The sequence below is a fragment of the Aotus nancymaae genome, unplaced genomic scaffold (genome assembly GCF_030222135.1).
Source record: "Aotus nancymaae isolate 86718 unplaced genomic scaffold, 86718_ANA_hifiasm-v0.15.2.pri h1tg000053l, whole genome shotgun sequence".
NCBI classification, from domain to species: domain Eukaryota; kingdom Metazoa; phylum Chordata; class Mammalia; order Primates; family Aotidae; genus Aotus; species Aotus nancymaae.
This window is the reverse complement of record NW_026988467.1, coordinates 12,612,708-12,637,913: the sequence shown is the minus strand read 5'-3', so window position 1 is coordinate 12,637,913 and position 25,206 is coordinate 12,612,708. Positions and strand designations below refer to the sequence as shown.

Genomic DNA, 25,206 nt, shown 5'->3' with positions numbered 1-25,206 from the left:
CAAAATGACCGCCGCCGCCAAAACCAAATGCTGCAGTGCCTCCTAGTGGGCATGCAAGGCACAGCTCAAAAGGTAGTTAATTAAGATAAGCTGCGTGAAATAACTCAGGGTTCTACTGAAAACCCAGCTGCCTTCCTTGACCGGTTAACTAACGCTATGGTCCTTCACACTCAAGTAGACCCAAATTCCCCAGCTGGGACCACCCTCCTAGCAGCCCATTTTATCTCCCAGTCAGCACCAGACATTAGAAAGAAACTAAAAAAAGCTGAGGAGGGCCCCCAAACTCCCATACGGGACCTGGTAAACATAGCATTTAAAGTTTTTAACAGCCGAGAGGATAAGGCTGAGGCCACCCGACAGGCCTACTTACGGCAGAAGGTAGATCTCCAAATCCAAGCTATTGTAGCAGGCCTGAGGCTGGCAGCACGCCCAGCATCTGGTGGGAGAAACTCCTCAAAGTTCCTCCAAAAAGGTCCCCTAGGACCTGCCCAGACTGCTTCAAAAGTCCTGCCCGGGCCCTGCTTCAAGTGTGGCCAAGAGGGACACTGGGCACGGCAGTGCCCCTGTCCTCGTCCACCTCCCGGTCCCTGCCCAAACTGCAAACAGACTGGACACTGGAAGGTTGATTGCCTGTCCCGGACCACAGGCCCACTCCCCGCACCTCTGTGTGAAGAGCAGGCGGGTCCACAGGAAGCAATCCCTTTGCCTGAATTTCCCGGCCTTCTGGACGACTGACGCAGCCTAGACTTGAGGACCCCCATCACCCTTGCTGAGCCCAGGGTAAAGCTGCAGGTAGCGGGTAGGTCCCTTTCCTTCTTAGTGGATATGGGAGCTAAATATTCTTTCCTTCTCAGGGCCTAGCATACCTTCCCAGGTCTCAGTCCTTCTTTACTATTCCTCTACACTCTGAGTCTTACTTTCTCTTTGAAAATCCTTTAGTCGGCCTTCATCCCACTTCTCTACTCGGCTCGACTACTTTGTTTCCTCTTCCATCCCATTCCCCTTCCCCAGCCCATTCCTGTCCTAAACTAATGGATACATTTGTTACACCTCGGGAGGGCCTGTCTAACCTTCTTCTCTCTAGCCCAGACCTTACCTTTTCACCTCCGGGAGGATACTTTTGGTGTAATGGGACCCTAACCAAGGTTATAAGTGCCACTCTCACCCCCACTGTGTGCCCGTTACTCTAGTCTCACAGTTGGAAGTATACGGGCAAGCTGAGCTCCTATCTCTCCTTACGCTTCCCTCTGCTCCCCGAAACAAACGAGCAGTCTGTCTTCCTCCCAATAGTTGTTGGTCTCTATCTCTAGCATCCTCTCTAGCAGCAGCTGGACTCGGGAGTGGTGCCCTAGGGTACAGTGTCACTTCAGCTGCCCAACTGGAAGATAAGCTCCGTGTGGCCATTGAAGCATCAGCCGCCTCTCTGGCCTCCCTCCAGCGACAAATCACGTTACTAGCCCAAGTAATTCTCTAAAACCAATGGGCCCTTGACCTATTAACGGTGGAAAAAGGTTCCTACAAGCTTGTGTGCGAGAAATTGGACAAGTGGCTGTCAATCAAATGCTGCTTCATCCCTTCATCTCATTCACAGTCGAGGCACCAGCCGACCGACCTGTCCCCCTAACTTTGCCCCTATTCAGCGGGAAGTAGTCAGAAAGAGCAGCGCCCTCTATCAATCATCAAAAGGTTGGAATGTAAGGCCGGTTGCCTCGCCGGGAGCTCGGATGCACACCACCCCCCCTTTTCTCCGAAAGCTCGGACATGCTCGGACATGTTCCCTTTTCCCCTTCTCCCCTTCTCGCACAGCCTGGCTTTCCCTTAAAGAACCCAGTATGCAAGCGGGGTCTTGTGATTCTAGCCAATAGCAGCCGAGTCTTTCTAGCCAATAGCAGCCGGGTCTTTCTAGCCAATAGCAGCCGGGTCTTTCTAGCCAATAGCAGCCGGGTCTTTCTAGCCAATAGCAGCCGGGTCTTTCTAGCCAACAGCAGCCGAGTAATTCTAACCAATAGCAGCCAAGTCCTGTATGCAAACAAAGGCTTGTAACGTTACCCAATTGTAGTCCTGCTCTCCCACAACCAACCGAGCTCCTTCACTCCCTATAAAACCCCACGTCTGAGAGGAGTCCACGCGACTTCTCTGGCCCCTCCTGTTGGACCGCAGAACCTCGCCCGGGAACCTGAATAAATTCCTTTCACATTGGATCTTCTTGTGTTGGCCTCAGTTTCTTCCTTTTTAAACTTGGCAAGAACCCAAGAACAAAACCTTGCAATATATAAAGAACATAGTAGAGTGGCTAACAGAGTGTTTATTCCCTGCCACCCATGACTATATGTGGTAGCCAGCTTGCAAAATGGCCCCCGTGATCACCGCCTGTTAGTATTCCTGGCCTTGTGTAGCCCCCTCCCACCTGAATAGGGCTGACGTGTGTAACTCACATGGCACTGTGGAAGTGGTGAATGTGACTTCCCAGGCTGAGTCATCACAGATGTTGTGGTTTCTTCTTTGCTCGCTCTTGGATCACTCAGTCTGGGAAGGTCAACCCCCATGTTGTGAGGACACTCAAGCGGCCCTAGGGAAGGGCACACATGGTGAGGGACTGAGGCCTCCAGCCAATAGCCATGGGAGCCAGTCATTCCAGAAGGGGATCCCCCAGCCCTAGTCAGACTTTAGAGGACATGACAGCAATAGCTCCTGCAATCTCGTGAGACCCTGAGCCAGACTAAGTCACTCCCAAGTTCCTGAACCACAGAAACTGGGTGAGATAAACATATTTTTGATTTTTGGGATAACTTGTTATGTAACAGCAGATAGCCAATACAGTATTGTGTTATCACATCGAGATAAAGTGAGAAGGGTGCATAAATGCAGTGGTTTTGGATTATAGGTCCTTTTCTTAGAAAAACATTCATCCTAGTTTTATTGGTGGGTATCAATCAAGAATCAATCTTTACTGTACAATCAAGAATGTGTAACAAGGAACAACATGATTCAGAATTTTATGTAAAAATGAGTTTTGTCCCAGGATATAGCTAAGTTCCTTGGAGACAGACTGCCGTCTCTGGGGCTTGGCTGCATGCTTTGCTGGGTGGGACCAGCGTGGCCTTTTCTCTAGAATGAATTTGGCTCAAGTCTCTCCCAGACACCCTGTGTCGTGCAAGCTTTCCCCATTCTGGACGGTGGGAGAGTGAGCTACTCTCAGGCCCACGTGGGCTTCGAGTTGGTTCCCTCTGCTCCTCCAGGGTGGTTCCTTCCCTGCCCACATGCACGTGCTGATCACGCCTGACTCTGCTGAAAAATTGAGGGGGACTATCTGAGATCTCTGGGGTGCTCTCCGTGCAGCCCCTTCCTGCCTGGCACTGCCACCCCCACCAGCAAACTCAAGCTGTGCTGGCTTCTCCACCCCCAGCTCCTCAAGTCCAGCCGACCCCTGGGCTCCATCTGGCTTCCCCTCCCTGCTGTAGTCTGGAAACTCTCTCCAGCGCAAGCCGGAGGCAATCACTGGTTTCCTCTTGTCTGTTTCCACTCCCTCCCAGATCACTGTCACATGCTTCTTGGGGCCAATATACGGAAACCATTATTTCAGACGTCTTTTCTGTTTTCTTTGTTTGTTTCAGGCAGGTGAGGAAATCCAGTCCCTGTTCCTCCATCTGCCTCTCTTGCCATGGAAGATGGGATGTGTGATGTGTTGTGTTGCCGTCTGTAGGCCTGGGTCACTGAGTGGCTACAGTGACCAAAGCCCCCACTGATCCACAATGGGCCCGAGGTGGAAGCAGGAAATGAACCTGTCTACTGTGAGCTACTGAGACTTGGGGGACTGTTTGTCACTGCAGCATAACCTGGCCTAGTGCTTCTTAAGCTGGAGTGTGCACATGCAGCAGCCGGGGGCTTGCTAAATGAAGATTCTGATCGGAAGGTCAGGAGCGGGGCCTGAAATTCCGAGTTTCCCACAAGGGTCCAGGTGATGCTGATGCTGCTGGTCTGGGGACCACACCTGGAGTCGTGAGTGTAGTGCATCCCAGGCCCTGCCCAAGCCCAGGTCTGTCCGCCTCCCTTATTAGAGAAGCGGTGTCTGAGACAGGCTTGCAGGATGGATGGGGTGTGATGGGCAGATGCCGGGGAGGAAGGCAGGGCCCAGTGAGATGCCCCTTATATGCCCGGTACCCAGAGCAGCCCTGCCCATAGGAGGCGCTCACAAGTATCCAAGAACATTGAAGGTTAGGGAAGAGCAGAAGTAGAAGCCTGGAGTGGGGAGGAGACTGCAGACTGAGGCAGAGGGAAAGCCAGGATCAGGGGGCCCGGGTCCTGCAGAGACAGCAATTGTGCTTGGCTCACTGCTAGGCTCAGCCTTCATAGCTGCCGGCATGTTTCCTGTTGTGCAGGGACTTTAGGAGCAATACGCCCAACCCAGATTCATTCCCTGCCCACCCACCTGCTTTCCTCTCTTCCCCCTTTCTCTGTCAATGGCATCATCATCTGTAGGTCTTTAGACATGTCATTTTCTGCCTTAAAAACCAAACGCATCCCATCACACTTAGAAGAAAACCTGAACCCCTCCCCTGCGATGTGGCCCTGGCTCTGCCCTGACCCCACTGGGCCCCACAGCCCTGGTTCCCTGACCCAGCCATACTTGCCCACACTTGCCAGCAGCTGCTCCGACACTGCAGCTCGGTCCGGCCTCAGGGCCTTTGCACTGTGCTCTGTGCCTGGCACACCGTTCCCAGGGGCCTCCTGACAGCCCCTCCCACCTCCTCAGAGATATCCCTACCCTGACACTGAACTGGGGCGGGGGGGGATCCAATCTTTTGGCTTCCCTGAGCCACGCTGGAAGAATGGTCTTGGGTCACGCATAAAATACACACACTCTAACAATAGCTGATGAGCTAAAAAAAAAAAAATCACACACCCAAAAATCTCATGATGTTTTAGGAAAGTTTATGAACTTGTGTCAGGCCCCATTCAAAGCTGTCCTGGGCCGTATGTGGCCCACAGGTCGTGGGCTGGACAAGCTTGCACTGGTATGGGCTTGTTCATTTATCTGTTTACTTCTTATTATCTGTCACCTTCTCCCAAGTGTGAGCCCCATGAGCAGAGGGATCTTGACTGTTTGCTCCAGGCTCTCTCCCCCCAGTGCCTAGAACAGTGCCTGGGGTCTAGGAGGTGCTCCACAAATGTGTTGAATGATAGCCAGGCACGGTGGCTCACACTTGTAATCCCAGCACTTTGGGAGGCTGAGGTGTGCAGATCACAAGGTCAAGAGATCAAGACCATTCTGGCCAACATGGTGAAACCCCACCTCTACTAAAAATACAAAAATTAGCTAGGCATGGTGGCAGGCGCCTGTAATCTCAGCTACTTGGGAGGCTGAGGCAGGAGACTTGCTTGAACCCAGGAGGCAGAGATTGCAGTGAGCCGAGATCGTGCCACTACATTCCAGCCTGGCAACAGAGCGAGATACCGTCTCAAAAAAAAAAAAAAAAAGTGTTATGAATGAATGAATGAATGAATGAATCCAGGCTAAGAAATAGCTATGCCTGGCAAGGGTGGGCCACGAGTTGGCTGCCCCAGTCCTTGAATATCCAGCTACCTCTCAGCAAAATGCTTTGGCTCCGGCCCCAGTCCACCAGTGTGAAATGGATAAAATGCTGGGTGCCTTAAATGGGCAGCCCCATTTTAGCCACATTCTAGTTTGCATTCACAGCAAACTGGCTCATGGGACTGCCTGAGTCACAGACTGTCCTGTGTGTTCCCTGGTGAGGTCCATGCTCAGCAGGCCTTTTAGCTAAGAGATAACATTTGCTCAAATATTTATCAAGGGCTGACTCCAAACCACGCCACAGGCTAGGAACTGGATGGCACATAAACCTTTCCTGAGGACGAACTCAAATTCATGGACAACAGCTGCCTAAAGGGCTGCTGAGAATAACTCTGAGGCTGCAGGCAAGTTCAGTAACAAGAAGTATGTGGTTGATTGGTGATGTCTGGTGTGGTCAAGAACATGGGGGGTGGGAGTGGCAGCTCCCAGGCCCAACTACAGCAAGGGCTCACCTGATGCGATAGCGTTGTCCCTCTTTAAATTTTCGCCCTCATTCTTCAGGGATGTGATTTCTGAGTTCCGCCCGGACAGGGTCTGGCACAGCACCTGGCTGTAGCCCTTCTGTAGGGCAGTGATCTGTGGGAGGAGGTGGCACAGTCAGAGGCGGGCTGGCCCACGTCTGGGAGACACACAGGTACTTCTCACAAGCTGGACGGAAAGATTCAGATTGATTTTTGGCTGGGGTGTTGGGGAAACCAAGGTTTTTAGTTTTAACTAGTGGAAGGGGACAGGGGAGGGCCTGTTCCTTCAAGGACCACCACTTCCTATGTCATCAAAACATGAACCTTATCTCGTGTCACTGGGATACCTGGTTCCTTACTGTGCCTTCCAATGACCTTTGGACTCTCAGCCATAAACAGACCACCTGTTGGTTCCAGGTCGCCCAGTACTGACTGAATATGGAGCAAAGTTCAAGAGAGGGAAGCAGGTTATAAAATTAATTCCCTCAAATGACAGCAATAGTTTATATCTCATAGAACACTCTAGAGCTTACAAAGCCCACTCACAGACACTACTTCAACAGAGCCTCACGGCCTCCTCACAGGAGGCTCCTGGGAATGCTCCTGTATGAGTCTGTTTTCATGCTGCTGATAAAGACATACCTGAGACTGGGAAGAAAAAGAGGTTTAATTGGACTTACAGTTCCACATGGCTGGGGAGGCCTCAGAATCATGGCGGGAGGTGAAAGGCACTTCTTACATGGCGGTGGTAAGAGAAAATGAGGAAGAAGCAAAAGCGGAAACCTCCGATAAACCCATCAGATCTTGTGAGACTTATTCACTATCACGAGAACAGCACGGGAAAGACCGGCCCCCACGATTCAATTACTTCCCCTGGGTCTCTCCCACAACGAGTGAGATTTCTGGGAGATACACCTCAAGTTGAGATTTGGTGGGGACACAGCCAAACCATATCAGCTCCCATTTTGCAAGTGAGGAAATCAAGACTCAGAGGGGTGAGCTCGCTTGCTTGGGATTGCATGGATCAGTTGGTGGTAGAGTCACCATCCAAATCCAGGCTTTGGTTGCCTGCTTCCAGTTCTTTCCATCTTATCACGTGGCTCTAGGAACCAGCATTAAGAACCGGAGGCCATGAAGCTTGTAGGGACTCAAGAACCAGACTGCCATCTGCAAAATCTGTCTCTGCGTGAAAATAGGGAGGACACCAATTCTGCCCATTTTTAAAATTCTGTAAGTGGGTGCGGTGATGGTCATAATTTCAGGGTTGTTGAAAGTATTTAGTAAGTGAGTACATGGAAGAGTACTCGGACCATGTCTGGCTCACCACATAGATACTAGATGTGATTATTCCATGGTGGGTCTTAGCGTCTGCTTTTCTTGCCTGTCTCCAGGAAGGCAGATTGATAATATTTTTGTGTGCGTTTGTAAGCCTTGCCTAGGCTCACTTAAAACGCTAGTGCGACTGTCATTAAGAGGAGATGCAAGAATCCCTGCTAATACTCACATCATGTTGCAGGCATATCATAAGATATGACAGGGTGGGAGTGGGGGGACCGCAACAATGCAGATACGGTGCGCCGTGCACCGCGCACCTGGCCACCAGGCGGCGCTCACAGTTTGTGTTTAGTGTCTGTCTCCGAAAACCTTGTGGCTATGACTCCATGGTAGAATCAACAGAAGGATTAAGGTTTCACAATTTATACAGCCCATTTCGTGCACGACTCACATTTTCCCTGGGGCATCTAATATTGGAGAAGGGGTGCTCACTAGAAGACGGAGGGACACGGGCTGTGCGATGTCCCCACCCTCTCCAAGGCTATACTTTTGCAGGTCTGACTTTGGAAATTTGGAGTAAAAAAAATTATTTCACCTCTTCTGTTCTCTGTGGGGACATGCAACTCCCCACAAAAAAGGTACTTGGAACTTAAAAAAAATATTACAGCTCTTCTCAGCTTAATGCTTTTGTTTGTATACCTGAGGCACAACACATAGAGAAACTTCCAGAAGGGATGAGAAAACCCATCCCCCAAAGACTCCAGTGCTGTCTGACAGATAGGAAATGTTTCAATCTAAGTATCAGAGCTGTAGGATTTCAGACTGTGGGAAAACTCCACGTAGTCTTCAAACATCTTCATCAATTTCATGACCAAAATAAATATCCCTATTGTCTATAATTGGCATAAATCCCCGGGTATTTAGTGCCTGTTATACTGTGTAATAAAATGGGCACTGGGTCATAAGAAAGTTAATAGTGCTAGGAAGACTGATTGCTTCAAGATACGAATTCAGCTGCTAATTAGCACAGGCAGCACAGACCACATGGCTCATTGTCTTGGGGTATTGTATTGGATCGAAGGGCTCTCTGAGAGCAGTAAATTGATAGGCACGCACTTTCAGGAGACCTGGGAGAACAAGTAATCAGAACAATAAATCAACCTGCCATGTGGCTTATACGTCTGCTTGAATGTTCTGTTGGCAATAGAATATTTAAGAGACTAAAATGTGAGCAGATGAAACTTGATTTGGATTCAAACCAAATGCATCCTTTACATCAGAGATGCTTTGTTATAAAATGTCATCTTTCAATTATGAGCCAAGATCAAGGTGGAGGAAAGAATATTAATAAGTCAGAGTAATTCTTTCTTTCTCTCTCTCTCTTTTTTTTTTTTTTGAGACAGACTCTCACTCTGTTGCCCAGGCTGGAGTACAGTGGCACGATCTTGGCTCACTACAACCTCTACCTTCCAGGTTCAAGCGATTCTCCTGCCTCAGTCTCCCAAGTAGCTGGGATTACAGACACACACCATCACGCCTGGCTAATTTTTGTATTTTTTAGTAGAGATGGGGTTTCACCATGTTGGCCAGGCTGGTCTTGAACTCCTGACCTCAGGTGATCCGCCTGCCTCAGCCTCCCAAAGTGAGCCACCGTGCCCAGCCACAGAGTAATTATTTCTAGATAATTTCTTGGTGAAAAGACAAGTTTCCAGATAATGTGGGCACTTTAAACAATGCCCAATATGTGACTTGTGAACACAGACTCAAAGATATGTGACAATTACTCATCCTTAACCTTGTACTTGGACAAGACACTTCACTTAGTGCAGGAAAGTTCTGAAATGGGAGAATTACTGAAAAACATGGAGATCTGGTTCCAAAACTGGGTTCAGATCAAGAGAAAGAGGCTCCTCAATGAGTTAGAGACATGTCCAGGCAGCTGTCTGCAGCAGTCATTCCTATAGACCAGCTCCCCAGCTACGTTCTTTTTTTTTTTTTTTTTCTTGAGATGGAGTCTCCCTCTGTTGCCCAGGCTAGTATGCAGTGGCGCGATCTCGGTTCACTGCAACCTCCACCGTCCAGGTTCAAGCGATTCTCCTGCCTCAGCCTCCTGAGTAGCTAGGTACAGGCATCTGCCACCACGCCCGGCTAATTTTTTGTATTTTTTTAAGTAGAGATGGGGTTTAACTGTGTTAACCAGGATGGTCTCAATCTCCTGACCTCGTGATCTACCTGCCTCGGCCTCCCAAAGTGCTGGGATTACAGGCATGAGCCACCTCGCCTGGCCAGGACCAGCTACTTTCATTGTTCTTTCAAAAACAGGTCTGAAGGAGGGTCACTGCTTCAATATTAGGGCATATGTTTGTCTCTCTTCTTGTCTACTCTGTCTCCCTCATTGGAACACAATTATAGGAAGACAAGGATCAGGTCAGCCTTGTTCTCTGCCGAATTCCCAGAGCCCAGAAGAGGGCCTGGCACTGGGTAGTCACGCAACAACTATTTGAATGAACGAATGAGTGGATGGATGAATGAATGAACAAATGAACAGATACTGTCCTATTCTGGAAGGTAACTACGCCTAGCCCTTGCCCTTGTGGAGCTTATAGTCCCTGAGAGACTCTCCTAGGTTCACCATGTCTACCCTAGGGCTTTTTCCAGGGATTAAACTATGCACCCTGAATTGCGTACAGAAGGGAGAGGCCAAAAGCAGTGAATCAGCGAACAGAGGCCCAGGGCACAACCACAGTTTAAGCAGCATGATGCACTGAGGGCAAAATTATGGCCCGTTTCTCTTTTAACAACTTAACTGTTGAGATATAATTGATATACAATATCACTGGTCAATTTTAAAGTTAAAAAAAAAAGGAATATGAATCAAGTTTCAAGAGAAAGGAACGTGACTGGTAAATTCAGAAGTTCCAGGTGAAGAATTTTTGTTTGATGCAATTCCCTGTAAGTGAACCAGTAACTAACTGCCTTCGGGGTTTGGTAAAGGCCTCTGCGTTTGGAACACTGCGGGGTTCCTTCTCCCCACTTAGCTAACTGCCCATAGCTCTCCCTGGCCGGGGCTGGATTGAAGTGACAGCATTGTGGGGGAACAGGAAATTGGGTGAGAACACGGGGTCTGTAAGAAAGCAGACCTGAGTTCAAATTGTACCGCCACCTCTCACATGCTGTGCAAGCTGTAAGCAGTTCCTGGGTGTCTCTGGGCCTGACTTGAGACTTTTTTTTTTTCTTTTGAGACAGGGTCTCACTCTGTCACCCAGGCTGGAGTGCAGTGGCATGATCTCGGCTCACTGCAACCTCCGCCTCCCGGGTTCAGCCTCAGCTTCTGAAGTAGTTGGGATAATTATAGGTGTGCGCCACCACGCCTGGCAAATTTTTGTATTTTTAATAGAGACGGGGTTTCACCATATTGGCCAGGCTGGTCTTGAACTCCTGACCTCAAGGGATCTACCAGCCTCAGTCTCCCAAAGTGCTGGATTACAGGCATGAGCCACCACGCCTGGCCTGGGCCTGCCTTGGATTTTTCATCTGTAGAATGGATGTGTCAGAGGATTGTGAGGTTTAAATAAGTTAAAGGGCTGGGCACGGCGGCTCATGCCTGTAATTCCAACACTTTGGGAGGCCGAGGTAGGCGGATCACCTGAGATTGGGAGTTCAAGACCACCCTGCCCAACATGGAGAAACCCTGTCTCTACTAAAAATACAAAATTAGCTAGGCATGGGGGCACATGTCTGTAATCCCAGCTACTTGGGAGGCTGAGGCAGGAGAATCGCTTGAATCTGGTAGGCGGAAGTTGCAGTGAGCCAAGATCGCGCCATTGTACTCCAGCCTGGGAAACGAGCGAAACTCCATCTCAAAACAATAATAATAATAATAATAGTAAATAAATAAAGTGCTTTGCACTAGTTCGTGCACGTGGCCGGTGCTGAACAAATGCTGATCTTGTTCTTACCATGCTAGGAAACTGCCAAGTCTCTCAGCCTTGTGGATTTGTGTTCTTAACCACCATGCTCCACTGACTGACTGCCCGTTCCCTAATTCTGGGTGGGTCACCTTGGTTGGTGCTCCTGGGGCCTCCCGGGCCTTGGCCTGAGAGCCGTGCTGTACCTCTCGGGCTCCACCCACCTGGTTTTTCAAGCTCTGGATCTCTTTCTGTTTGGCGTCGACGTCTTCATCCAGAACCTGACGCTTCTGTGCGACCTCTCTCTCAGTCTGCCTGGAGGTGGAGGCCTCCGACAGCTTCTGACTCAGTTCAGCCACTTCGTTCTGCAGGTCTGCTATTATGACATCTTTGTATTTGGATTCAATTTCATAATCTGAGAGACGGCTGATCTCTTTTCCCAGCAGCAGAATTATTTCATCCTGGGTGGAGATCAGATGGGAAGCATACTAGGTGTGGGACCGGTGTAAGGCTGAGCCCATTAAAAAAAAGGTAGTGGATGGGCGTAGTGGCTGATGCCTGTAATCCCAGCACTTTAGGAGGCTGAGGCGGGTGGATCCCCTGAGGTCAGGAGTTTGAGACCAGCATGGCCAACATGGTGAAACCCTGTCTCTACTAAAAATAATTAGCTGGGCATGGTGGTGGGCACCTGTAATCCCAGCTAATTGGGAGACTGAGACAGGAGAATCGCTTGAACCTGGGAGGCAGAGGTTGCAGTGAGCCAAGACCATGCCATTGCACTCCAGCCTGGGTGACAAGAGTGCAACTCTGTCTCAAAAAAATAAAAAAAGGTAGGAAAATTATAGTGTAATTCTTTTGGGAAAGCGAGAGCAGGCAGGCAGGGAAAAGGCAGACTTTGGGGCTCTCTTTGTCACTTGGAAACTCATAGAGACCAGAGTTTGGTTAAAATGCCTACTTGCATATAGACTCCTATAATGCATGCGCATACCTTAGAGGGACAGAAACTTTCCTTTCCCCTAAAATTACACTTTCACATTAAGAACCATCAACCCACTTGGGAATTTTTGTTGCCAGAAAGTTTATTTGTAATATTTTTAGGAATTAACTTACCAGGCCTTAGTCCAGCATCTAGGGACGAAGGAAAGGTAATTAAGGAAATGACTCTATTCAGCCACGTTTTGACTATAACGGGGCTATTTAACTTTACACATTTAATACATTCTGAAATAGCTTTTCCTCTTTCCCCTCTTCTGTAATTCCCTGCCTCTTTTGGTTATTCACATAAAAATTTATTCCAGGTAACCGAGTCGTGAAAAATAAATGAGAGGGGAATGGTGATTTATGTGTGTAGGCTCTTGTAAACTTCAGGCTGGAAAAAACTCTGAGCTTGGCAGGCTATACTCACAGGTGTCATTAACCCAGTCCTCCATCTCTCCAAAAGAAAAAGCATTGTAGCCAAAGAATTTCTTAGGTTTCCCAAAAAAGGGGGAAAAAATTCCTCAAACTTCTCCCAGAACTCATCAATAAAATATCGGGAGGACTGAAAACCAAAATTCCCTGATGTGTTCCATAGGCAGCTAGTTCCTGATCAGTTACTTTGAGAGAAAACCCTGCTCTCCATGCAATTTTCTGCTGGTTGGAAGGAGGCGGGTGGGCAGTTTCTAGACCTACCCTGGGGAGCTTGACCTTCTAGGTTTTGGTCATGATGGAGCCCACTGCTGCCCGGGGTCTGTTTCTGGGTCCCTGTGCGTACTTGTGGAAATATTTCGAAGGTCAGCCTCAAACAGATTCCATGCTCTGGGCAGCCCCTTGCTTCATCCAATGAGTTACCCAACGGCTCCATTTCCAGCCAGGTGCTTGTTCAGCATCCACACAACAAACGTGTATTGAGCATCTATTGTGTGCCACGCTCACGCTGGGTGCTGAAGTATAGAGAAGGCTCCAGCTCACGGTGCACAGCTATGGTTCCTGCCTTTCTGGTGAGGACCCTGTGACTTCCTTGAGGGAGCACCCCCCACATGGTCTTGGTAGAAGGGTCAGTGATGTGCAATAATCCTTCCTGTCCCACCTGCCATGTGCACGTGACCCAGGCTGGTCAACTGGCATTTTCTCAGAGATTTCATGTATTACTTACAAGAGGAAGAAGCTCTTGCTGCCTTTTGGATCATAAACTTTAAACATGAACTTCAGTTTGTCTACAGTCATGTTTTCCAACATAGGAAGCCAGCCTGCTGCAGAGAGCAAAACTATTAGGGAAACAGTAGAGAAAATGACAGCAAGGAGCTGTCTGATCATTTAAGCTCCCGGATCCAGTCATGCCTGAAGCTGGCTGGCCTTTACATTTTCCAGTAAGATAAGCCAGTAAATGCTTTTATTTATTTATTTATTTATTTTTTGAGACAGGGTCTTACTCTGTTACCCAGACTGGAGCATAGTTGTGCAATTACATCTCATTGCAGCCTTGATCTCCTGGGCTCAAGTGATTCTCCCACCTCAGCCTCCCTAGTAGTTGGGACTATAGGCAAGGTTCACTATGCATGGCTAAGTTTTCGGTTTTTGTTTTTTCTTCGTTTGTTTGTTTTTTTGCAGAGATAGAGTCTTGCTATATTGCCCAGGCTGGTCTTGAAATCCTGGGCTCAAGTGATCCTCCTGCTTGGCCTCCCAAAGTGCTGGGATTACAGGCGTGAGCCACTGCCCAGCCTATTTTTTCTTAAACCAATTTATTATCACTTGCACTTGAAGGAGTCCTGGTAAGGCCAGGCATAAGTAGTTCATAAATAGTAAAAATCTAGATAAGTGGCTGCATCTTAGTTCCAGCTTAACAACCGTGGTGGATTAAAAATGGCTACAAATACTCTGCAGCTTCTGCCATCAAGCAGGGGAGTCTATTTTCCCAGCCCCTAAATCTAGGCTGGCCCCGTGATCTGATTTGACCAACAGAAAGTGACAGATGTGATGCTGAGTGGTCTCCAAGCAAGTTCTTAAGAGGCTGTACAGCTTCTGTCCTGGCCCTCTGGAAACCCAGAGACCACTATACTGTGAGGAAGCCGGGATGAAGAACCATGAGCAGAGAGGGCTCACAATTCCAGGTGTCCTTTAGCGGTGATTCTTAGTGGTGAGATTTTGGTGCACCATCACCCAAGCACTATACACTGCACCATATTTGTAGTCTTTTATCCCTCGTCCCCTTCCCACTCTTCCCTGCAACTCCCCAAAGTCCACTATCATTCTTATGCCTTTGTGATCTTATAGCTTAGCTCCCCCATATCAGTGAGAACATATGACACTTCGTTTTCCATTCCTGAGTTAATTCACTTAGAATAATAGTCTCCAATCTCATCCAGGTCACTGCAAATGCTGTTAATTCATTCCTTTTTATGGCTGTGTGCTATTCCATTGAATATATATACCACAGTTTCTTTATCCACTCAGATTGATGGGCATTTGGGTTAGTTCTGTGATTTTGCAATTGTGAACTGTGCCGCTATAAACATTTGTGTGCAAGTATCTTTTTCGAATAATGACTTCTTTTCCTCTGGGCAGATACCCAGTAGTGGGATTGCCGGATCCCATGGTAGTTCTACTTTTAGTTCTTTAAGGAAGCTCCATGCTGTTTTCCATAGTGGCCGTCCTAGTTTACCCATGTAACCAAATACAACCTGTCCCCCAATAACTTATGAAAAATTTTAAAAAAGAAAACTAATAAAAACTCTATAAAAGCTTCAAAAAAATAAGATAAATAAATCTGTCTATGGGAATAAATTAAAAAAACAAAAAAAAAACCAATTCCAGGTGTCCCAATCGAGGTCCCCGACATGGGAATGAGGCCTTCTGAGACCATCCGCACCTGCCACGCCACCGGCTGACTGCAGTTGCCTGAGTGAGGCCAGAAGACACTAGCAGGAGAATCTTCCAAGGCAACCCATAGAATTGTGGGAAATAAATTGCTGGGTTTTTTTTTTTTTAGATGGAGTCTTGCTTTGTCACCCAGGTTGGAGTGCAGTGGCATGATCTCGGCTCACTGCAACCTCTGCCTCCTGGGTTCAAGCAATTCTCCTGCCTCAGCCTCCCAAGTAGCTGGGATTACAGGCATGTGCCACCAAACCCAGCTAATTTTTTTGTATTTTTTTAGTAGAGATGGGGTTTCACCTTATTGGCCAGGCCGGTCTCGAACTCCTGACCTTGTGATCCACCAGCTTCAGCCACCCAAAGTGCTGGGATTACAGGCATGAGCCACCACGTCCGGACTAAACTGCTGTTTTAAGCCACTAAATTTCGCGCCAGCTGGTTAACTGACAGAGCATCCAAACCTGGCTTCTCACCTTACTCAACATTGCTGCAGATTCCTGGACATGTCACTTCCACGTGTCAGGAGCTCCAGGTGGTTCTGCTCCTTACAAACTCTGAGAATTGCTGCAGGCTCAGGCCCTGATCTTTAGGGGAAGCAAGGCATGGTTGGACTATTGCTTTTAGTATTAGGTTGGTGCAAAAGTAGTCAATTATAATACAATTTTCAGGTTGTGGCTAACGGAGGTGAAATCAACCTGGATCCATCCTCCCCAGGTTTGCTGACATTCATCTGTTCTGACCGCTCTCTCTTCCTGTCTACACCTCTCTGGTTCTTTAACAAGTCTTTCTCATTTGCTCAGCCATCTCTGACCTCGGCTCTCACCTCCTCCCGCTAGGGAGATTAACTCAGGTCTGTTTAACTTCGAAGCTGGTGATGGAAGAGTGGTGGATTCCATCACCAGTTTAGAAGTTAACCAGACCTGGGTTGGAATCCCAGTTCTACCCCTTGTACTATGCAACCTTCGGCAAATTACTTAACCTCTCTGAGCTCCGGTTTCCTCATTGTTAAGTGAGGGTGATAAAAAAATCTATTTTGAAGACAGCAAAGATTAAATGAATGAATGAATGTCAAGTGCACAGGACACAGTCTAGCTCACAGTAGGTGCTTAATAAACAGTGGTTGCGGAGGTTGTAATTTAGAAGAAAACATTTGGTTGAATGTCTTGGGAATAAGAGGTGGTTTCCTAGAAGCGGGATGAGGGCACTTCTGGGCCACAGAAGGGAACAGGCATCGGAGAGTCCCTCTGCAGTGCGCCTGCTGCTGCAGCTCCGCCCCTCCCCAGGCCCCTCCCTCACCTTGTCCTGCTGGGCCAGGTCCTGCTCCATATAAATCTCCGCGCTGGGAGCTGCCCCAGGAATCCCCTCGGCCACTGACTGTTCCGACAGTTTCCTGGTATTGGTCCACACTAAGGCATGAGATCAGCAGAGAGCACAAAAGACACCATGAGTTTCACTGAGGCCTGAAGATATGTTCACATTAGCCTTCCTGTTTGTTTCTCCCCAGAGACTGACATTTTATGTAATTTAAAAATGACAAACTGCTGTGTGTGTGCTCACTGAAAAGCAGTGAAAGCATCACAGGACTAGAAAGAGAAAGGGCCACCTCATTCCCTCCTCCTGCACTAACTGTGCTGTCACCCACCGTGATGTGTCTCTTTCCAAACCTTTTTCCTATGCCACAGAAGAGCTGGTGACTTCGGGCAGGTCATTTAATCTCTTTTAGCCTGAGTTTCCACACATACCATTTAGGGGCATGAAGAGTCTCTATCATAAAGGGCTACTATGAGGAGTGAATGAAACGTGAAGTCGAGCAGGGATCGGCAAACTACAGCTCTTGCTGGGGCTGAATCCAGCCCAGCGCCTGTGACGGAAGGGACAGTTTTCCTGGAATGCAGCCACAGTTACTCATGTATGTATCATCTACGGCTGCTTTTGTGCCACAAACACAGAGCTGAGTAGCTGCAACACAGACTGTATGGCCCGCAAAGCCTTATTTATATCTGGTTCTGTGATACTGGGATTTATAACAAGAAATAGATACAGCTGGGCCTCCGTATGTGTGGGCTCCACATTTGCGGAGTCAACCAACTGTGGATTAGAAAAATATATATATTTATATATATATATATTCTAAATATATATATGTATTTTCTACATATATATATATTTACCATACACACACACACACACATATATATATTTAGAGAAAGAGAGACAGACAGACACAGAGGGTCTTGCTCTGTCACCCAGGCTAGAGTGTAGTAGCATGATCATGGGTCACTGCAGCCTCGACCTTCTGGGCTCAACTGATCTCCCACCTCAGGCTCCCAAGTAGCTGGGACTACAGGCGCATGCTACCATGTTTGGCTAATTTAATTTTTTGTAGAGATGGGATTTTGCTATGTTATCCAGGCTGGTCTCAAACCTCTAAGCTTAAGTGATCCTCCTGTCTCAGGCTCCCAAAGTGCTGCGATTACAGGTGGGAGCCACCATGCCTGGCCAAAAATATATTTTTTAAACTCAATAAAAAATAATAATACAACGATAAAAATTCAGCATAACAACTAGAGACATGGCATTCATATCGTATTTTCTAAGTGAGGGATCTGAGGCACAGGGATGCCAAGAACTTGGCCAAGGTCCCGCAGCTGGTAAGTGTGGAGTTGAGATCTGAACCCAGGTTTGTCTGATTCAGAGCCTGTACTCTCAACCATTATGCAGTAAATGTATTGACCTTCATGATATAGTGTTAAATTTTAAAAAGGAGGATACCAGTGTTAGCGTCAAACAATTCCATTATTATTCCATTATTGACAGTATATATAAATCAGGATGAGATCTTTAAAAATCACCTCATGCGTTTCTGCTCTCCATTCTAATTCTTTCTCCCTCACCTGTATGAGCTTTGCCATTAAGATTTGGCCTTGGAGCTGTGGCCTCACTGCCTGCTGGAGAAGGGCGAGCACCACCAAGACAGGGGGCCTTGACCAGGGCGATTCTGTCCCCTCCGGGGACATCTGGTATGTCTGGGGACAATTTCGAGTATCACAGCTTGAGTGGGGGGAGAACTGCTACAAGCATCTAGCGGGTAGAAGCCAAGAATGTTGCTAAACACTCAACAATGCACAGGCTGGGCCAGACCTGGTGGCTCACACCTGTAATCCCAGCACTTTGGGAGGCTGAGGAGGGTTGGTCACTTGAGGACAGGAGTTCAAGACCGGCCTGGACAACATGGCAAAAATCCATCTCTACTAAAAATATAAAAATTAGCCAGGCCTGAATTCCAGCTACTTGGAAGGCTGAGGCAGAAGAATTGCTTGAACCTGGGAGGTGGAGGTTGCAGTGAACCGAGAGTGTGCCACTGCCCTCCAGCCTGGGCGACAGAGCAAGACTGTCTCAAAAACAATGCTCCGGACAGCCCCACGACAAACGATTATCTGGCCCCACATGTCAGCAGTGCCAAGACTGAGAAACCCTGACCCAGAACAATTAAGTTCTTGGCTTTGCATTTCCAAGTAGAATTTTTCAAATCTAAAGCAAGGCAATAGTCTAAAAGCAAAACAATTTTGTTTGAAGAGTCCAGCTCTGTTAAGAGAGGAAAGGGTTTCCCTAGATTCCTCAAAAATGGGTGCTTTCAATGAAGAGCCAACCTGGAGGACTGGAGCTGGGAGTTTTCTCCTAAGCCTGGAGCAGAGAGGCCCGGGTCTCACACAAGGGAACTCCTCACTATAGGAAGGTGAAAGCCCCTCTCCAAATCAGGGGAATGCGGTGGAAATTTGGGAGTAGACATCACGGTGCCTTCCCAACCCAGGCGGTACCCTGGCGGGAGGCTGTAGTGGTGGAGCCCAGGAAGATCTGAGGGCCTCAAAGTCATAGACAGAATAGTTCGTGGCTTATTCACTTCCCAAGTTCAACATGGTCCTGGAGAAACAGGGGGAGACATCCACTCATCAATGACCGAGTGAAAAAAGAAACAGCATCCATGTCTACCAGTGGAAGAATGGATAAAGAGAATCTGTGATATGGGTTCATGGAATGTGACTCAACAGTAACAAGGAGCAACATGTAACACATACAGCCAAATGGATGAATCTCAGAAATATGCTGAGTGAAAAAAGCCTCACATGAAAAACACACACCACATGATTCCACTTGTTTGAGAATCTAGAACAGGAATCTGTAATCCATGGTGGAAAAAGAATTCGGAAGAGTGGTTACCTCTGGGGTTAGGGGTTGGGAAGTGACTTGGAAGCAACCTGAGGGAGCTTCCTGGGGTGATGGTGATGTTCTTGACAGGGGTTTGGGTTACATAGGTGTATACCATTGTCAAAACGCAGTGAGTGTTCACTCAAGATCTGTGCGTTTCATTGAGTGGCAGCCAGTCTCCAAGATGGCCCTGGCGATTCTGGTCCCTGTATTCATGGCCCTATATAGTCATCTCCAATGCTGGATGAAGCGTGCGTTAATATGCTCAAGTGGCTATAACAAAATACCACAGACTGGGGGGCTTAATAACAGAAATTACTTTTCCTTTATTAAATTTTTAATTCTTTCTTTTTAAAATAGAGATGGGGTCTTGCTATGTTTCCCCAGCTGGTCTTGAACTCCTGGCCTCAAGGAATATTCCTGCCTCAGCCTCTCAAACTGCTGGGATTACAGGGGTTAGCCACTGCACCTGGCTGAAATTGTTTTTTTCAAGTTTTAGAGGTTGCAAGATCAAGGTGTTGGCCAGGTGGTTTCTCCTGAGGCCTCTCTCCTTGGCCTGCAGATGGCTGCTTTCTCACTATGTCCTCACATGGCGTTTCCTCTGGTGTTGCTTGTATCCTAATCGCCTCCTCTCACAAGGACAACAGATTGGATTAGGCCCCACCTAATGACCTCATTTTAACTTAGTTACCTCTTTAAAGGCATTCTCAGTGGGGCACATTGGCTCACGCCTGCAATCCCATCACTTTGGGAGGCTGAGGCAGGTAGGTCACCTGATGTCAGGAGTTCGAGACCAGCCTGCCTAACATGGAGAAACCCTATCTGTACTAAAAATACAAAAATTAGCCAGGCGTGATGGTGGGTGCCTGTAATCCCAGCTACTTGGGAGGCTGAGGCAGGAGAATCACTTGAACCTGGGAGGCATAGGTTGCAGTGAGCCAGGATTGCGCCACTGCACTCCAGCCTGGGTGACAGAGTGAGACTCGGTTTCAAAATGAAAGAAAGAAAGAGAGACAGAAAGAGAGATGGGAAGGGAAGGGAGGGGAGGGGAGGGGAGGGAAGAAGAAAGGCAGGCATTCTCTAAATACAGTTAGGTTCTGTGGTACTGGGGATTAAGGCTTCAACATAGACATTTGGAGAGGACACAATTCAGCCATAACAGAGCTTCTACATAACCAAGGCTACTGCAGAAATGATGGGAGTTTGATTCCTCAGGCTGGATCTTAAAAGACATTGTGGCTGCTGCTTTTCTCTCTAGGACCACTCTTTTGGAGGAAGCTGGTGGCCATTTTATGAGGAGACTCAAGCAGCCTAGGAGAGGTGGCAGTGGTGAAGAACTGAGGCTTCCTGCTCTCAGCTAGTTAGGAACTGAGGCCTCCTCCCACACGCATGTGCATCAACTCCCCAGGAGATGTGTCCCCAGCCCCAGGTAGGCCTTCAGAGGACTGCAGCTATGGTCGAAAGCTTAATGCAAACCTCCTGAGAGTCCCTGAGCCACAGCCATCCTGCCAAGCTACTCCCAAATGCCTGACCCACAGAAATGGTGTAAGATAATGCACAGGGTTTCTGTCTGTTTAGGCTGCTACATTTTAGGGTAATTGGTTATAAATTGGTAACTAATATATACTGTATGTTAATTTTACACAAAAAGACAAAAACTGTTGAACGCTAGTTGATGGTATACCTGCTAAATGTTTAGGTGGAAGTCTACAGCTGTAGGTAACTTATTTTAAAATGTATCCAAAATTAAGGTGGATTAATGAATTAACAGAATGTTTGGTAGACAGATAGATATATATAATAAGAGTATAGCAAAATGGGTCAGGTGCGGTTGGCTGATGCCTGTAATCCTAGCACTTTGGGAGATCCAGGTGGGTGGGTCACTTGAGGTCAGGAGTTTGAGACCAACCTGGCCAACATGACAAAACCTCATCTCTACTAAAAATACAAAAATTAGCCAGGCATGGTGGTACGTGCCTGTAATCCCAGCTATTTGAGAGGTTGAGGCAAGAGAATCGCTTGAACCCAGGAGGTGGACATGGCGCCACTGCACTCCAGCCTGGGCAACACAGCAAGACTCTGTCTCAGAAAAGAAAGAAGAGTATAGTAGGGTAGATTTAGGTGGGGTGGGGGGTCACTGGGACATTCTTTTTACTTTGCTGTATGTTTAAAAACTGTTCCTATTAAAATGTGGGTGGGAAATGGCTGAGGCCATTTTCATTGCAGGTGGTAGGTGTGTGGCGGTGCATCTGATGATGATGATGACGTGAACTGTGGAGACAGTGCATTCGCTCTCAGTTTGCATATGTCACAATAATAACTATCATTTTAGTGACTGAGGAAGCTGACTAGGTGAATGGTCTTGAGCAAGACCGGGGGAAGATGTGGAAGCTGCTGAGAGATACTTGGGGACTCAGAGGGGTCTGGAGCTGGGACAAAGAGGACAGAGAATGGACCTTGGTGTCAGAGGCCATGGGGGAGCTCTGGGAACCATGCCTGGAACTAAACTGACCAGCTCTTCTGCTGGTGAGGCTGCTGAGGCCAAGAGGACAGCGACAGATGAGAAGTTTCCTTCCCAAGTACCATGAGGCTTTCAAGGGGGTCAGTGGGGAAGGAAGGAAACCCTGAAGGCTGTGTGTGTCCCAAAGTGACCAGGCTGTGACCGGGCCGTCACCGAGCTCGCCAGCCTTAAACGGGACTGAAAAATACGAGATTAGCTGGGACTGAATATATCTCCTCTGGCGAAGTCTTTTCCTTGATAGGCTTCAGTCTCCTCTCATCTGTAAAATGGTGGTAAAATATTTTAAAACCTCCTAGGGCTGTTGAGGGCAAAGGGGATTACAATTACTAATATACTTGCACATCTGAGTCAAAGTGTGACACAGATCCCAGGACACACTCACATGTACACACACACAGAGGTGTACACCCCCTGCGGGCATACTGGTGTGTGTGTATTGACACAGCACGGAGGCTGGAGGGACCAGAGAGTCAACAGGGAGACCCTGGGGATAAGGATTATGGCTGATTTTTAACTGTTTCTTACTTTCTGCTTCTCCTGAATTTATTGTTATTTTTTACAATTGAACATGTTCTACTTTTAGAATCAAAAAGTAAGGCAAAACCAAGACCCATCCATATGGCTGTGAATCCACCCCTAAGCCACCGATGGCAGCCCTGACACTTACCTTGCTTGATGATGGGGGGCTTGCAGGCACCATCCACCATGAATGAGAACATCTCCTCCCTGGCACTCACAGGCCGCCAGTGGGAGGCCGGAGGGACCATGGTGGGTCTGGGGAAGCCCTGGGACCAGCTCCTTTGCACTGGTGCTGGCTGGATGCCCTGGTGGAAGGGGATGTGTGGCGGCGAGGGGCCCTGATTCCGTTGCTGTGTGGCACGAGGTGGGTGTGGCCCTGGCCATGGTGCTGGGCCCTTCATCCATGGGTAGGCGACCTGCAGGGCCAGACAAGGGTCAGGGGAGGTTATGACCACCTGGCAGGGTCTCCATTCCTTTGTCCCAGCCACAGAATTGCTGCCTGAGGTCTTGGTTTATGAGTCACTTCCGGTCAGGCATGGTGGTGCATACCTGTAATCCCAACACTTTGGGAGGCCAAAGTGGGAGGTTAGCTAGTTTAAGCTCAGGAGTTCGAGACCAGCCTGGGCAACATGGCAAAACCCTGCCTCAACAAAAAATACAAAAATTAGCTGGGTCTTGTGGCCTGCACCTGTAGTCCCAGCTACTCGAGAGGCTGAGGTGGGAGGATCACCTGAGCCCAGGAAGTTGAGGCTGCAGTGACCAGTAATAGCACCACTGCACTCCATCCTGGGCGACAGAATGAGACCCTGTCTCAACACCAAACAAACAAAAACACAGTGAGTCACTTCCTCCAGGAAGCCTTCCTGGACTCTCCTCAAGTTTGGGATGGGGGTCCTTGCCTGGGCCACACGGCGCACATCAACACCACCATTCAGTGAGTGCTTCCTTTACCCAGGCACCCTGCTGAAAGAGTCACCTGCGTTAACTCCTTTAATACACTCAACACTCCGTGATGTCAACACTCAGAGGACACAGGCTGGGCAAGGCCAAGTGACCCCCAACACCACAGATGTGGTATTGAGCCTCTGAGCCAGGAGAATGCCCCCTCTAAGGGATTAGGGACTTTGCATCTATCTTTCTTACCACTGTATCCACAGCCCCTAGAATAAACGCTTGGCTCATACCTAGTAGGTCCTCAAATGTTGGTCAAAATAACAGAACAAGCCAGTCACTGAGATTCCAGCCCAGCTCCATGGGACTCCACAGCCTTTTCTCTTTCTGTCCACACTGTGGGTCTGTCTATCCCTCAGAGTTCAGAGCTCTGGGGTTGCAGGGACGCTGATTGTCTAATTTCGCCTTTGCTTCCACACCGGTACACCTGATTCTGGCAGAGGCCCTGGGGAAGATGTTGCAACTACTTTCAGTGGAGAGCATGTCAAAATCCACCTAACCGTGGGCGAGCAAACCTGGAGTGGTGCTGACGCCTGGCTTTTGCCGCAGATTAAAGCTTTGGTGGTGGTTTCTCCACGGTGCCTAGTGGTTGACTGATGCCATTGATGCGCACTATCACTTACTGCACCAAGCTACTGATTCCTCACCATGACCCTTTGTGTGAGGGCTCTCCTTATTCCTGTGTTAGAAGTGAGGCTTGGAGAGGTTAAGGAATTTACCCAGCGCAGGAAGTGGTGGACAGAGAACTAGGATCAAGATCTGACGGCCTCTTCCTCCTCTCTCTCTTTCTCTCTCCCCACTCCTCTGTCTCCCAATTCTCTCAGCAGAAATAACACTTTCCAGATAAGAGCTAAATTCAAAGAGTTTACTTCCTAGGCAGGGTCTCATCCCTATTTTCCCAGGGCTCAGGTTCTCCTTCTGTAGCCCAGAGAGAATATGAGCTCAGACACACACAACGAGGAACAGGACAGAATGCTTCCAAAATCAGAGCTCCAGCAGACAGCACTTCCTAGAACTTCAGCTGGGTTTTATTCAAGAGGAGGCCCCTCCACTCACTTGGGATTCTAATCTCTAAGCTGCAGTCTGTCTACAGCTGCTCAGGGATCCCATGCATTTCCCCACAAGGCTCTTTCTTGGAGTCAGTGAGGAGTGTTCTGGGAAATAATGGCACCAAACTCCGATCAGCTGGTGATACATGCTTTGGCTGTGTTCTTGCCCAAATCTCATCTTGAACTGTAGTTCCCACAATCCCCTTAGGAGGGCCTGGGAGGGACCTGGTGGGAGGTAACTGAATCATGGGTGTAGTTACCTCCATTCTGTTCTTGTGATAGTGAGTGACTTCTCATGAGATCTGATGGTTTTATAAGAGCCCTTCCCCATCCCCTCACTCTGCGCTTCTCCTTGCTGCTGGCATGTCAGGAAGCACATGTTTGCTTCCCTTCTGCCATCATTGTAAGTTTCCTGAGGCCTCCCCAGCCCTGGGGAACTGTGAGCCAATTAAACCGCTGTCCTTTATAAATTACAGAGTTCCCGGTATGTCCTTATAGCAGTGTGAGAACGGACTAATACATCTGGAGATACCCGGCCAGGCATTCATAATGACACTGGTCCACCTGAAATCTGTATTCAGGAGTGGGTCTGGGGAGAGTTCTAGAACTCTGTTATCTTACGTATAGTTTTCCATTTCTCTCCATTGTCAACATCTCAGCCTCTCCACCTACCCTCTCTTCCATTATTTGGTTTCAGAAGCTGAGGCACTGTGCTTCTGCCCAGGGCTGACTTCGCCATCCATCCTGTTCCTCCCCATCCTCAGGGCTGTCTTGCCTCACTCATTCCCGTTACCTTTTCCTAAGGGTTTAGTAAGTATTCACTGAGTGACTGGGCTGAAGGTGAGAGCAGGTAAACTCCAATGCAATTTACCCC

At 48.3% G+C, this 25,206-nt stretch overlaps 1 protein-coding gene across 1 annotated transcript in view; it reads right to left on the bottom strand.

Annotated features, from left to right (window-relative positions):
* The window catches only part of FHAD1 (forkhead associated phosphopeptide binding domain 1), a 157,539-nt gene that overhangs the window by 99,187 nt on the left and 33,146 nt on the right, over positions 1–25,206 (bottom strand). Inside the window, exons 3-6 of the mRNA XM_021668394.2 lie at positions 22,481–22,748; positions 16,383–16,492; positions 11,462–11,698; positions 6,046–6,169 (exon numbers count right to left, since the gene is read on the bottom strand). Of these exons, the coding sequence (XP_021524069.2) occupies positions 6,046–6,169; positions 11,462–11,698; positions 16,383–16,492; positions 22,481–22,748 (739 nt within the window). The remainder of the gene's footprint in view (positions 1–6,045; positions 6,170–11,461; positions 11,699–16,382; positions 16,493–22,480; positions 22,749–25,206) is intronic.